This window comes from Sciurus carolinensis, chromosome 18 (assembly GCF_902686445.1).
Source record: "Sciurus carolinensis chromosome 18, mSciCar1.2, whole genome shotgun sequence".
Lineage (NCBI taxonomy): Eukaryota > Metazoa > Chordata > Mammalia > Rodentia > Sciuridae > Sciurus > Sciurus carolinensis.
Genome location: NC_062230.1, coordinates 32896023 through 32908171, shown reverse-complemented (window position 1 = coordinate 32908171; position 12149 = coordinate 32896023). Strand labels below are relative to the sequence as shown.

Here is a 12149-nt window from a genome sequence, read left to right as displayed (position 1 = left end):
GGCCACCCGGCTCCCTCCCGCTGGCCGCGGTGCCTGGTCTTGGCTTGGGCTTCCCAGGAAGCAGCGGCCAGACCGCAGGCTTCAAAGGAACCCTCGGCGGCGCGGGAGGGGCGCCTCGACTCCGGGCAGAGTTCCTCGGAAGCCGGGCGGGGCAGCTCAGGGCCCGGCCGCCTCCACCCGCGTGCCCTGCGCCCTACTACGGGACAGCCAGAGACGCTCAGGCGGGGGAGAGGCGGTGGCTTGCAGTGGCTGGCAGATCGAGAACTCGAGACCCGGCGCCCATCCTCCCGGTTTTTGTTTTGGGGAGAGCACAGCCGGGCACTTCCAAATGAGCCCGATGAGAAAATGGTCCATTCTCAGATGCGGCGGTTCCTGAACCCCGGCGTCCTCCCTCTTCGCTTACCCCTCCACGGCTCCAGCGAGCTTGGTGGGTCCTCCCCTGCTCCCCACCCTGACGCCCCCGCTGGGCTGGGATGCCGGGTCTGGTGGTGAGGACTGTAATCCCCCGCGTGCGCTCTAGTGCTTCTGTTCATGGGGGAGGCCATGGAGTAGGCGCCTGGCCGGCATTTTTTGAATGAAGGCAAGTGGGGAGCCCCAGAGTCAGGAGGAGTCCCATGAAAGACGCTGGGGCCGACCGGCCTCACTCTGGCACACACTGCCCTCTATGGTCCAACCTGGGCAGCTCCTCCTCATCCTCCTGCCTCCAGACTGCCTCAGTTCCCTCTGCCGGAGCCCAAGGTTCCTCCTGAGCATGCAGTGGTGGCCCAGAACTAGCTTGACTGGGGGGCCCATCTGCTCCTGGAACTTGTATGTGGCAGGGCTGTGGTGGTCATTGGTGTGACCACCCTCGGTCTGGCCTCATACAGAGGGGTGAGAGAAGATGCAGAGCCAGCATCATGTGCCACAGGCCAGGGCTGTGGTCATCCCACAGATGTTGGTGAGTACCTGCTGCAGGGGGGCACGCTGGGCAGGTCGGGGTGACATGAATCACAGTGACGGTTAAAAGCCAGACTCGGAGCCCAGAGCCACTAACAGCTCTGCCGCCTGTAGCACCATTAGCCTGTCTTCTGCAAGCCCCCTTCGAGGGTCAGAGCATGATTCTTGGTCGGGGCTTGTAACTGCTCCCTGTGTAATAGAACACCCAGCGGGTGTCTGTGCTTGTCCCTGTTTGTCTGAGGGTGCCTGCGGGGGTGGCGGCGTGTTGGAGCCCACAGGCACGTGGCTTTCCTGGCTTGGTCCTCTGCGTCCTTTTTAGAAGCCCTATCCCAAGGAGCACAGGCACAGTGAAGGAGGAGGAGGGGTGCCTCATGGGGTTCAGCAGGCCCCCAGGGGTGGCGCCCCATCTCCCTTGTGCTGAAGTGGATGGTCCTGGCCGGGAGGTGACAGCCCTAACCGGCTCCTGCAGGAGAGTCTTTCCTGCCCGCCCACCTCCTTAGCACCTCTGGGCAGAGGAAGCCCTGTAAGTGGCTGATTGACAGCCTCAGTGGTACTTGGGAGAGCCCCGCCCCTCCCCAGGGTCTCCTGTCGCCCTTCCCCTGTGGCCACTGCCCCCCATGTCCCCCCTCATTTCCTTTAGTGATCTGCTGGCCCGAGCAGACTGTGTGCTAAGTGCCTTGCGGATCTTAACCCACTGGATTGGCACAGCAATGCAGTCGCCCATTTTATAGATGTGGAAACTGGGACTCAGAGGGGACTCTGGGAACTCACTGCTCAACGGCACGTAGTTCAGAAAGGGCAGAGCTGGGCTTCACGCCCATGGCATCTGACCCCGAAGCCTTCGCCCTTGACCGCTGTGCTGTGGACGCCTCCCTGGTCCCCATGCCTGATGGTCTCCATCCTGGTCTGTGTCCTAGTGACCAGTGAGATCCAGCTGTGCCCTAGGCTGGTCTGGGAGGATGGGACAGGCCTGCGACTTCCCGCCACCGGTGAGCTTGGAGAGGCTCCAGGTCTTGCCTCTCGCTCTCTGCCTTTCCCTTTGTGGCTTGGATCCTCTGAGTGAGGGTCAGTTTCCTGAGCCCTTTCTCCACCTGCCAGGTTGCAGAGTCCACAGTGAGTCAGGCACGAGTTCCTGGTTGTCCCTGTGCTGGTTCTCATCACAGCTGTGAATTACAGTTATATTGCTTTCGCTTTATTTTCTGAAATTCTGAGTTCAAAGTGAAACCAAATCCAGATGCCAGTGAGGAAAAGGAATATGCTGAGTGAAGAGCCTCCCAACCCTGCAGGGCTGGCTGCTGGGCACCCAGGAAGCAGGCAGTGTGAAGCCCTGGAACGCCCAGACTCCACAGCAAGACTAACGTAAACCAGGTTCTGACCACGCCTGCTGCTGCCCAGCTGTGTGACCTGGTGGAAGTGACTTGCCCTCTCTGAACCCCATTTTGCCTCATCTGCCAAATGGGCTCTGGAAGCTTTTGGACCTCAGAGAGTAGCAATGCATAAGTCTAGAGCAAAGTGCAAGGCGTAGAGTGACTGGCAGAGGTGACTTCTTGTCACCGGGCGGGCGAGAGCTCTGTGTTCACGGCTTGTTGGCCATAGGCTCGTGCACAGGCCTGTTCTCCTCCCTGCCTTGGCCCAGAAGTGAGGGGCCCGGCGGCAGCCGCGGGAAGCAGAGCTTGGGTTTTCAGTTTCTTTTTCCAACTCTGGCAGCATGGTGCTGGGAAGAGCACCCCTGGTCAGGGTGTGTGATTCCGAAAGTGCTCTGTGCCCCAGAGCTCCCTGACCTCCTTAAGGGCACCGGCCAGCAAGGTCCCCGGGGAGTCTGCGCCCCGGAGCCCTGAGCTCTGCTCGCGTGCACATCCTGTGCACATCTGTCACTTTGTAAGTGTGTGGCATAGGGCAGGCTTCTTACTTCTCTGGGCCTCAGTGTCCTCCTGGGGCAATGACAGATCTAGTTTGCACCTTCCATATTCAGCAAATAGTTATTGAGTGCCTACTGTGTGCTGGGGACAGGGGGTCTTGGGAATCTTCAAGCAGACTGTGGGAAGACAGTGAACTTACATTTCAGATCATACAAAGGACCTGTAGGACATAGGGAAAAGGGGGTGACTAGGTGTTTGTGGGTCAGCAAAGGCAGTCAGGGAAAGTCTCTTGGAGGTGGTGATACAGGCATTGAGTTTGCTCTAAAAGCAGAGTGAAGAGGACCCCAGTGGTGGGAATAGCCAGTGCAAAGGCCCTGTGGTGGGGTGACCGGCAGGCTTGAGTTTCAGAAAGGAAGTCAGTGCTGTTGATGTAGAGTGAGGGGCTGGCAGGGGTCAGGTCCATCGGGGTCACTTGTTGAGTGGCCGGAGGGGCTCTGATTCCACCTGAGTGCACAGGACTAAGGGCGTGGAGACATGCTGGGACTGGACGTGGAAGGAGCCCTCTGGCCGCTGACCCTTATACCGCAGGGGCTTTAGCCAAGTTAAGCCATGGCTGCAGCCTCAGGGCACATGTTGAGACTCTGCGTGACCCCTGGGGTGTCCCCACAGCAGCTCCTGAAGGGAGCAAAGTCGGTCCTGAGGGAGAGCTGGGGCAGCCTGCTTGCCGCTCAGGAGCCCGCAGCTGAGTCCTGGGGTCAGTCCTCAGGGGCCCTGGAGAGGGAGTCCAGCTTCCATAAGCCTCTGCTGGCCAGGGGCTCATCTTCATTATCTCACTTAACCCTTCCTGTGGTTCCGCGGGGTGGAGCCCTGGGGCCGCCAGGCCTGGCTCACAGGCCTCTGTCAGCAGAGGCCACTTGTCGCCCTCCTGTCCCACAGGACAGCTCATGTGTTCGGGAGGGAGGAGAGCGGGGGCAGGAGTCCAAGGAAGAGGTCCGAAAGGCCAGGGGTCCTGCGTGGCACAGGCCGGGGGACGGAGGCTGACAGCAGACTCTCCACCAGTGACCGGAAGGAGGCCCAGCAGGGGCGGCAGGAGCCCGCCCTCCGGCCCCCCGAAAGCAACCGCTGGTTTTATGTCAACAGTTCCACACTAGGAGGGGCAGAAAAGTGGGTCCTGGGACAAGGTTTGTGGAGTCCAGAAGCCCCTCATCCTGGCCGGCTCCCCGTGGCTCCCCGTTCCTCCCCGACCGCCCCGAGCGGCTTCAGGCCAAGCAGCTTAATCTAGTGGCCCCAAAGCAAAGAGCTGCCGCCAGGCCCCAGAGGCCAGGCCAGGCCTTTTCACAGTGACCCCCTGGCCGCGGCACAGACCCGGCTCCCCTACGATCGCGCACCGTGCTAACGAGGTCTGAGGCTGGGCACGGACCTCCGGAGCAGCCGGCTGGGATGCCAGCGCCTGGCAGTCCCCTCCCAGCCGTGCAGCTGTCGGGCATGCGGGCAGCTGATGAGGGTGGGCTTCGGCCCCGCTCCTGGGTCTGGGGAGGAGCTCGTTTCAGGAAGCGCAAGCCAGCGGCAAACGCCAGCCCAGCAGGCGGGGCCCAAAGTAGAGGCCCTGAGTCGAGGCCCCTCACTGGCTGAGGAGGTGATCCTGGACTTGTGGACAGTCTTAAACCATCGTGGGGTCCAGCCCGGGCTGGGGTGGAGAGCAGTCCCGGCCTAAGTGCTGCATGAGAATCTGAGGCAGGAGGATGGCAAGTTCCAGGCCAGTCTGAGCACCTTAGGGCTGGGGATATGGCTCCCTGGGTTCAGTCCCAGAGGAGGCTGGGCCTGGCCTCCCGAGCTGAGCCCCATCCCGAGGGGGGAATCTGCAGGCCTGGAGGGGCCGACTCGGGCCCAGGCTCGGCAGAGCTTGCAAGGGCCCGCAGCTGCTGTGACCCTCTTTCCTTTCCTTCCTCTTGAGTTTTTTACTTCCCCATATGAATTGATCAAAGCGTTTCCCCTCCCCAGAGGTAATCCCAGGCACCAGCTTGGACTGGCTCCTTCTAGACCTTCTCCTGCACGCGTGCGCGTGTGTCTGCCTCTGAGCGCGGGGCTGTGTGCACAGCGCCTCTCCCGGCAGGATGGGCGGTCTTTCTTCCTGTGGCCCTCTTCCCCGAGGCATCCTGGTGCATACCCCGTCCTTCAGCCCTGCTCGGGATCCCACTGGTGCATCCCGCTGGGAGCTCGGTACCAGACGCTTGGCGCTTCAGCTCATGTGACGGGTACACAGAGGCATCTCATTGTTGCTTTTAAAGTCTGCTTTTTCTTTCGTTTATTCAGCGAATGTTTACGGAGCTCCCAGGGTGCCGCGCCCCATGCTCCGGGCTAGGGATGGGATGATAAAAACCCAGCCTCTTTGCTCTTCACAAAGCCTGGGGCACCTAAGCACCTAAGGCTCAGAGAGGTTAAGGTAGCCCTAGGGTCACCCAGCAAGGGAAGGGGGAGCTGAGGTTTGAATCTAGGTCTGAGCGGCTACAGCCTTAAGCTCCTTCTCCTCCTGAATGAGGCTCACCTGGGGTTTGAGCCTCATTCAGGAGGGGTCCCCACCCCCTCTCCTAACTGCTTTCCCTCTGCCCTGCCCGACCCAGGACCATGGTCCCCTGAGTGACCCCAGACCAGACTGCATGTCAGAATTTCCCAGACTCACTTTACCCCAGTGCCCGAGAGTCCAGGTGGGCACCTTCAGAATCCCAGTCCCCTGGGTGGCTAAGTTGAGCGCCTGTTTCTGTTTCCTGGGTTTCCAGCAGGCCTGGCCCGGCCCGGAGCAAGCAAGTGAAAAAGAAGGAGTCCGTGGCTTGACCCTCCTGCCTCTGTGAGCGTGGCCAGCACGTGCCCGCCGTGTCCTGGGGTTCTGCCCGCATGTGTGGGGCACAGTACGCGTTTGGGGCCCACGTGTGAACGTGAGTCTGAGTGGGCCTGGACGGCCGTCGGCTTGCCTGGGGGTCCGCAGGTGGGTGCTCTTGTCTGGCTGTGGGGCTCGGGGACGTGTGGGGTCAGGGATGGAGCCGCAGACCACGCACCTGCCTGGCGCCCCGCTTCCCTCTGCCGACCTGCCACCTTCGGGGATCCCCCTTCAAGGACACAGCTGGGGCTGAGGGCTCCCGCCCGCGGCAGGCTGGCTCTCTGAAGTCCCGTCACCACCTCCTCCGCGCCTCGTCCCTCCCGCCGGCCCTGAAGCAGGTGCCACCCTCAGGAGTGGCTCTGCAGTGGGTCCCAGGGTGCCAGCTTCCAGGGGTGTCGTGTAGAGATCACCGTAGTAACAGGTTCCCGCAGCAGGAGGGGTGGTCCTCTCGGTCCAGCAGGCTGCAGCCTCCCCTGGGCGGGGTGACCCAGGGGTCCCCCGGGAGTGCTGTGCCCTGGCCAGCATCTCAGCCTTGAGGGGCAGGAGAGGGACCTGGAGGACCGGCCCTGGCCCTGCTGACTCCCCTCCTGTGAGCCTAACCCGTCACTCACAGCCGAAGGGGGGCGTCGGCAGAGCTGAGACCGTCACAGAGGTCCTGGACTCGGAGCCTGTCCTGTCCACTCACTCGTCCCTCCGTCCGTCCCCCGCGGAGCCCACGTTCCTCTGCTCCTTCCCGCCCCATCCGGCGGTTCCACCATCGCCTCTTCTCTGGTCCCTTCCGGGTCTCCGTGGTCACCCTGCTGACCTGTCAGTTCACACTCTACCCTCTCTCCACTCCTCGGGTCCATCCTGGCCACCTCGCCGGCCACAGCTGAACTGACCGAGCCGACGGTTCACCCTTCCACCCGCGCTCGTCGGCACCTGACTCCATGCCCAGCCCCTGCGTCCAGCAGCCTGTCCTGAGTCTCACCCGCACGCGTCGCCTCCGCTGCTCTGTCCCCCACCCGCACGCGCCTGCTCTGACCTGCCCTCCGGTCCACACCCGTCCCCCATCCCTCGTCCACCCGTCTCCCCGCCGGCCTCTCCCCGCTTATCTGCACCCTGGGCCCCGGCTCAGCAGACCATCTCCCTCCAGCTCCTCCGCTGTCTGTTGTCCTGATGGACCTGCCCATTTCTTTGGAGGACCGGTCCCTCCATGCGCCCTGCACTCAGCCGGCCAGCTCCGTGGCTTCTCTGCTGCCCTGTGGTTCCTGTGCCCTGGCCGGGAGGCAGCAGCCTTCGCCTCACGGCTCTTGAGGTCCGAGGTCCGGGGAGGCTGCTCCCCCACCCCTGGGCCCCAGGGCCTCCCAGCGGCCTGAGAGCCCCAGCCCCGCCCCTTTGTCCATCCCTCTGGGCCTGCTGACCCCTTTCTCTTGTTCACCTTCCCTCCCAGGTCCTTCTCCTCCTGGGGAGGAGGGGCGGTGGGGCTGGTGGAGCCCCTAGTGTTTGAGGTGCCGAGTGTCAGGCTGGGGCTGGGGCTGGGGCTCTGGTGGCCGGGGGGCTGAGTGGCGCTGGCCGCAGGTGTGGCTTGGGGCTGGCAGGGGGCGGCCGCATCTGGGCATCCCTGGGCCTCCTCCTCTGCCAGCAGGCCCAGCCCCTCAGAGTCCCCGACAGCCGGCAGCTGGGGCTGACTGGTGGCCACAGCGGGTCACCCATGTGGACAAAGCCCCTTCCCTCCCGCGTCGCCCCCATGGCGGGGCCGCTCTGGGACACCCGGTCGTTCCGCTGCTGTTAAGAGGGAGTCGCTGGGTGAGGCCGAGGGGCGTCTGCACCCCGGGTCTGCTCCTTGGTCCCTTTCAGCTCTGGACGGTCACCTTTTCGAGTCCCAGCTTCCCCGACCTTGCAGAATCGGGACCATAACTGCCCACCTCACAGGGACGTTGGCAGGATCAGCTGAGAGTGTGACGTCAGGCCGTTCCCTCAGGCCCAGGCGTGGTGGTCAGAGGGCAGGCCTGGCCCCAGGGATGGGTGGCTGGGAGATGGGCCGGTGGCAAGATGGACAAGTGGGCCAGCCGGGTGACAGGTAGGTGGTGGACGGTCTGGAAGGCTGGGAGACCATCGGAGTAGCTGTGGGCTGGCGGGTGGTCCTGGGGCCTGCCTGGCAAGCCCACCTCCCCCTCGAGAGCCGAAGTCTGGAGGTTTAGAGCCGCTCGAGCCCCCGCCGGGTGGGTGGTCTGGTGGCTGAGCCTCTTCCTGGGTGAGCACAAGGCCGGGTGCCTCCTGCCTGCCCAGTGCCGGGCACGGTGGACACAGGTGTCCTTGGCAGACACTCCCGGGCGTCCAGAAGGAAGCCCAGACCTGCGATGGAGCCCAGGCCCCGTGTGACCAGGGTCTCCAGGGACTCCACCCAGAGCCAGCCCCTCCCCAGGCCTCGACCGGCCGTCCCAGCCCAGGTGACTCGGCCCCTGCTGCCCACACACAGTCGCATCCCTTCCTTCGACGTCTCCCCTCAGTGGCCTTCGCCCAGGTGGACTTGCCAAGGGGCCCAGGGGCGACGCCTCGCGACGGTGCCCTTCCCTCAGGCCTAGGCCGCCCTCCCAGGCTGAGCCCCCAGATCTGTGTCCCCGTCCCAGCCCTGGAGCCTGCCGTGGTGACCCTAGTTGGGAAAAGGGTCTTTGCAGGTGTAATTGAACTAAACCTCTGGGTGAGAGCAGGGGCCCTCCGGGCGCTCGGGGCTCTGTGGTGGGAGGCTGCTGGCCGTACCGTGAAGTCTTTCTAGGTCTCTGGTCCTCCCCCCACGGCTCACGGCCTCTGTGGAGCTTGCCAGCCACTCTCAGGGCCACCTGTCCTTCACGGGGCCTCTCCAACCCTCCCAGAGCTCCATGGAGACCTGGAGCCATGTCCCCCGCCCGCCCCCCACGCACCGTCCCTCAGGACAGAGACTGCATTTCACCACCAGGGACCCTGGCGAGGCGGCCTGGGCTCAGTGGACTTACAGGGCTTGGGCAGGAGGGCAAGGCTGGTCCGACGGAGGCCTGCAGGCAACCCGTGGCCTCCCCCCAGGCCCAACATGACCCCAAACCCCAAGCCTTCCCCAGAAAGGCCGTCTCCCCACCCTGGTCCCCATCCAGGGTCCTTCTTGGCCCGGATGGTGCTGCCCGGGACTGCAAGGGCAGGTGGCAGCTGCCATCTCTGGGTAGGAGCAGAGAAGGTACAGGGGCAGGAGGCAGCAGGCCATCGAGCTCTGCACTGAGCCGGGCGGGAGCCCCAAGCTGAGCTCCTTGTGCCCGGCAGCCTCTCGGGAGGGTCTGTGCCCCCAGCTGGACCCCGGGCTGAAGGCCAAGTGACCTGCCTCCAGAGGGCACCGATGGTCCCGCAGATGGGCTGGAAAGGAGCCAGGTCTCCCGCGAGGCAGATGGGACCACCGGGACCCCTCCCAGCTACACCCTCCAGTCAGGCCTGGCCCCAGCAGCACCTCGCTTGAGCTGTCAGCCTCCTGGGAAGCAGACGGACAGGCTGGGGCTCAGAGACACACAGTGACTCCCTCAGGGTCACACAGCAGAAGAGCAGCTGGAGCCCCGTGTGCTGAGCTCCCAGTCAAGGCTCCTTAAGAAAACACCGTCCATGCTCAGAATGACAGACGGGGTCCCCCTGCAGGAGATGGTCCATCCCCCTGGGGCTGGCATCCGAATTTGCAGAGCCATCCCGCTGCCCCAGAGCGGGGGTCTGAGGCAACTTCCTAGTCCAGGCCCTCCACTTTCCACCCACTGGGCAGAAGCAGGGCTGCTGCCCCCAGATCTCTGGCCTCCCGCGGTGGCCTCCCTCTGTGCGGGCGCACGGGGTCCTAGAAAGGAGAGGGGGAAGGAAACCAGAGCAGAGGGGTCCATGGAGACTTTTTATTGACTCTTCTCTGAAAGTCCTCGCTGGGCCGGCGGCGGGCAGCCTCGCTGGGCCATGGGGTCGGGCTAGGAGTGCGTCTGCTTGGCCTCGGGGCTCTGCTCGGATCCGGGCTTGTCCTCCACGCTCTCCTCCTGCTGCTCAGGCTCCATCAGCAGCAGCTTGCCCTGCACTGGTAGCTGCTCCTCGTCCTCCTCGTCCTCCTCCTCCTCCTCCTCGTCCTCCTCCTCCTCCTCCTCGCCCTCTGATGACAGGGAGAAGTTATCCTGGCTCACGCAGGCCACCAGCTTCTTCATGGAGGACTCGTGGCCCCGCCCGTGGCCCGAGCTCTGGCCAGTGCCGTGGCCCGCGCTGAGCTTGGCGCATCGGGAACCCATTGCCCGCTTTGCCTGTCTCTCTGGACTAGGGAGGGAGGCGGCTGGGGGTGCGGAGGGGCTGTGAGGCGGAGCAGGGCACTGACATCACAAAGGGGCCCCGGAGCCCACCCCCACCCAGGAGGGGCCAGCGGGGTGGTCTGTCCAGTGCGGCCGTGGCCTGGCGGCTGCCCCCTCCCTCTGGCCTCACTGGCCTGGAGCTCGTCCTTTTGGCGGAGTCTTGGGGGCAGAACTTTGGGAGGGACAGGCCCAGGGACGCCCAGAGCTGTGGATAGTTTGCGAAGATGGGTCAGAACAGCAGCTGCCTTGGGGTGGGCAGCCCGGAGGCTTCCTTCCCGGGGCTGGAACGGTGGGCTTCTTGACCTGCTTGCGCTCGGCAGTGACCCACTGAGTCGTGTGCTTAAAACCTCTGCCTCCACCAAACTACACAGCCCTCACAGGGCTGGGGTGCGGCTTGGGGTGGACGCGGCGCAGAGCGAGGGGCTCTGTTCCCAGCACACACGAAACCCACCCTGCCGTGTCTGGGCTCGGAGGCCGGTCCACCTCTTGAAAGGCAGCAGCTGCCCAGCTTTCTGGGGCGCAGGCCTCTGGAGACGTGAGAGAAGTGCCTGTTGGTGGTGCCGTCAGGTCCACACCACACGGCTGCACGCAGAGACGGGGGTGGACCAAGGGGACAGGTCATCGTCAAGCACCAGGGATCCATTTAAATGGGATCTTGCTGGGGGGGTGGTGGCATGCACCTGTAATGCCAGCTACTAGGGAGGCTGAGACAGGAGGACCTCAAGTTCAAGGCCAGCCTGGGCAACTTAGACTCTGTAGCCCAGCGGTAGAGTGCTCGCCCCGCATGCAAGAGGCCCTGGGGTCCGTCCCCAGCACTGGAAAAAAAATCTTGCCATAATGACCCTTTGAGATGTCCACCTCTTAATCTGAGTGACAGTGGCAGTTACTAAGGGTCACCTCTTCAGGTGGGCGAGTGTCCCTGGCAGAGGAAGGCAGAGTTCAAGGAGTGGATTCCCGCCCGAGCCCCCCGTCCTGCTGTGTTCTGCCTCATTCTTGCTGGAGCACACCAGACCTGCGCCCCCAGGGCTCCTGGGGCCCTCCGTGCATCCGGTCACCCCGTGTTCAGACTGTGCTGCGCAGTGGCCCTGTCGTCACCCCTTTGCGTGGAGGGGGTAAGGTGCTTTGGAGACCCCTAGGGCAGAGGTCTGTGGCCCCATGTGTGGTCTTTGGCACCACGAAGGGCCATGTGACAGAGGAAAGGACAGTGCCATGGGGTGTTTCCCAGACCCCTCGGCCCACCAGAAGGCCAGGCTGCTGTTGTGCAAAGGAGACCCAGAGGCCAGGGTTGGCGTCAGTCTTTATTTGGCAGCTGACTGCTCGTTGCGCAGGTGTCGCGGGCTCCTAGGCAGCTCGGGGCTCAGGCATCCGGCGCAGGGCGATCGTGGGCAGGTGACAGCTTCCGGCGGGGCTGACGAGCCTAGGGAGGTTTAGTAGCATCTCCTGCATCTCCTGCATCTCCTCCTCCTCCTGGTTCTTCTGCAGCCTTTGGAAAGAAAAGAAGGATCTGGGGACTCTGGCTGGGCCGGCCCTCCCGCCTCCCCGGCGCTGCCCGCGGGGCACCTCGGTGGTGGTGGTGCCGCCTGTGTCTGCACCCGTGGCGCCTCCGGTGCCTCCGGCGGCAGCACCGGCGCCGCCCGTGGATGCAGTGCAGCCTGCGCCTGGAGCAGGGCCTGCGGCGGTGGCCCCTCTGCGTCCTCCCGCAGACCTCCACGGGCTCCTGGTTCAGCTCCTGCTCCTGCTCCTGGTCCTCCTCGCGCCCCTCCTCCTGCTTGGGCCCCTGCTGCGGGCGCTCGCTGGGGCTCCTCACGCGGTATCGGACCATGGTCTCGGCAGATCAGGGGCAAGTGGGCTGAGGCTGCAGCTGGCCGTGGTGGGAGGGGGCTCGGGCCCACCTGCTCTTGGTGTTGCTGTTGGTGTGCTTGGCGAGGCGCCCGGGGCTCATATATAAAGGGGGCCCCCACTATGACCTGGCGGCCCTGCCCAGCCCCCTCTGTGAGGGCGACTCAGGCAGGGCCCACTGCCTGGCACACACCTGGGGGTAGGGCCAGGGGACCCCTTGCCTGGCCTGTACCATGTGTCCCCTAGAGCAAGTGGACCCTCGGGTCACAAGAGAGCCAGGGTTTCCTCTGTCCCCGCCAAGCCTTGTCCTGCCAGGTGGCAGGAGTTCGT

General features: G+C 64.2%; 2 protein-coding genes across 2 annotated transcripts; both read right to left on the bottom strand.

Moving 5' to 3' along the window:
• Positions 1-9614: 9614 nt before the first annotated feature.
• Positions 9615-9923, bottom strand: Prm3 (protamine 3). The gene has a single exon (XM_047534225.1). It carries the CDS (start codon positions 9921-9923, stop codon positions 9615-9617), a length of 309 nt encoding a protein of 102 aa, XP_047390181.1.
• A 1484-nt stretch (positions 9924-11407) lies between these two features.
• Prm2 (protamine 2) lies at positions 11408-11802 on the bottom strand. The gene is made up of 2 exons (XM_047534226.1): positions 11541-11802; positions 11408-11463 (listed from the first exon to the last, which is right to left on the bottom strand). The coding sequence occupies exons 1-2, from the start codon at positions 11800-11802 to the stop codon at positions 11408-11410; spliced, it is 318 nt and encodes a 105-aa protein (XP_047390182.1).
• Positions 11803-12149: the final 347 nt, after the last annotated feature.

What these genes read in the sequence shown, in the direction of transcription:
- Prm3 (XM_047534225.1), bottom strand. Translation starts at nt 9,923, where the DNA reads ATGGGTTCCCGATGCGCCAAGCTCAGCGCGGGCCACGGCACTGGCCAG.
- Prm2 (XM_047534226.1), bottom strand. Translation starts at nt 11,802, where the DNA reads ATGGTCCGATACCGCGTGAGGAGCCCCAGCGAGCGCCCGCAGCAGGGG. An exon ending in GCGGCACCACCACCACCGAG is followed by an intron (nt 11,464 to 11,540) that starts GTGCCCCGCGGG and finishes TTCTTTCCAAAG; the next exon opens with GCTGCAGAAGAACCAGGAGG.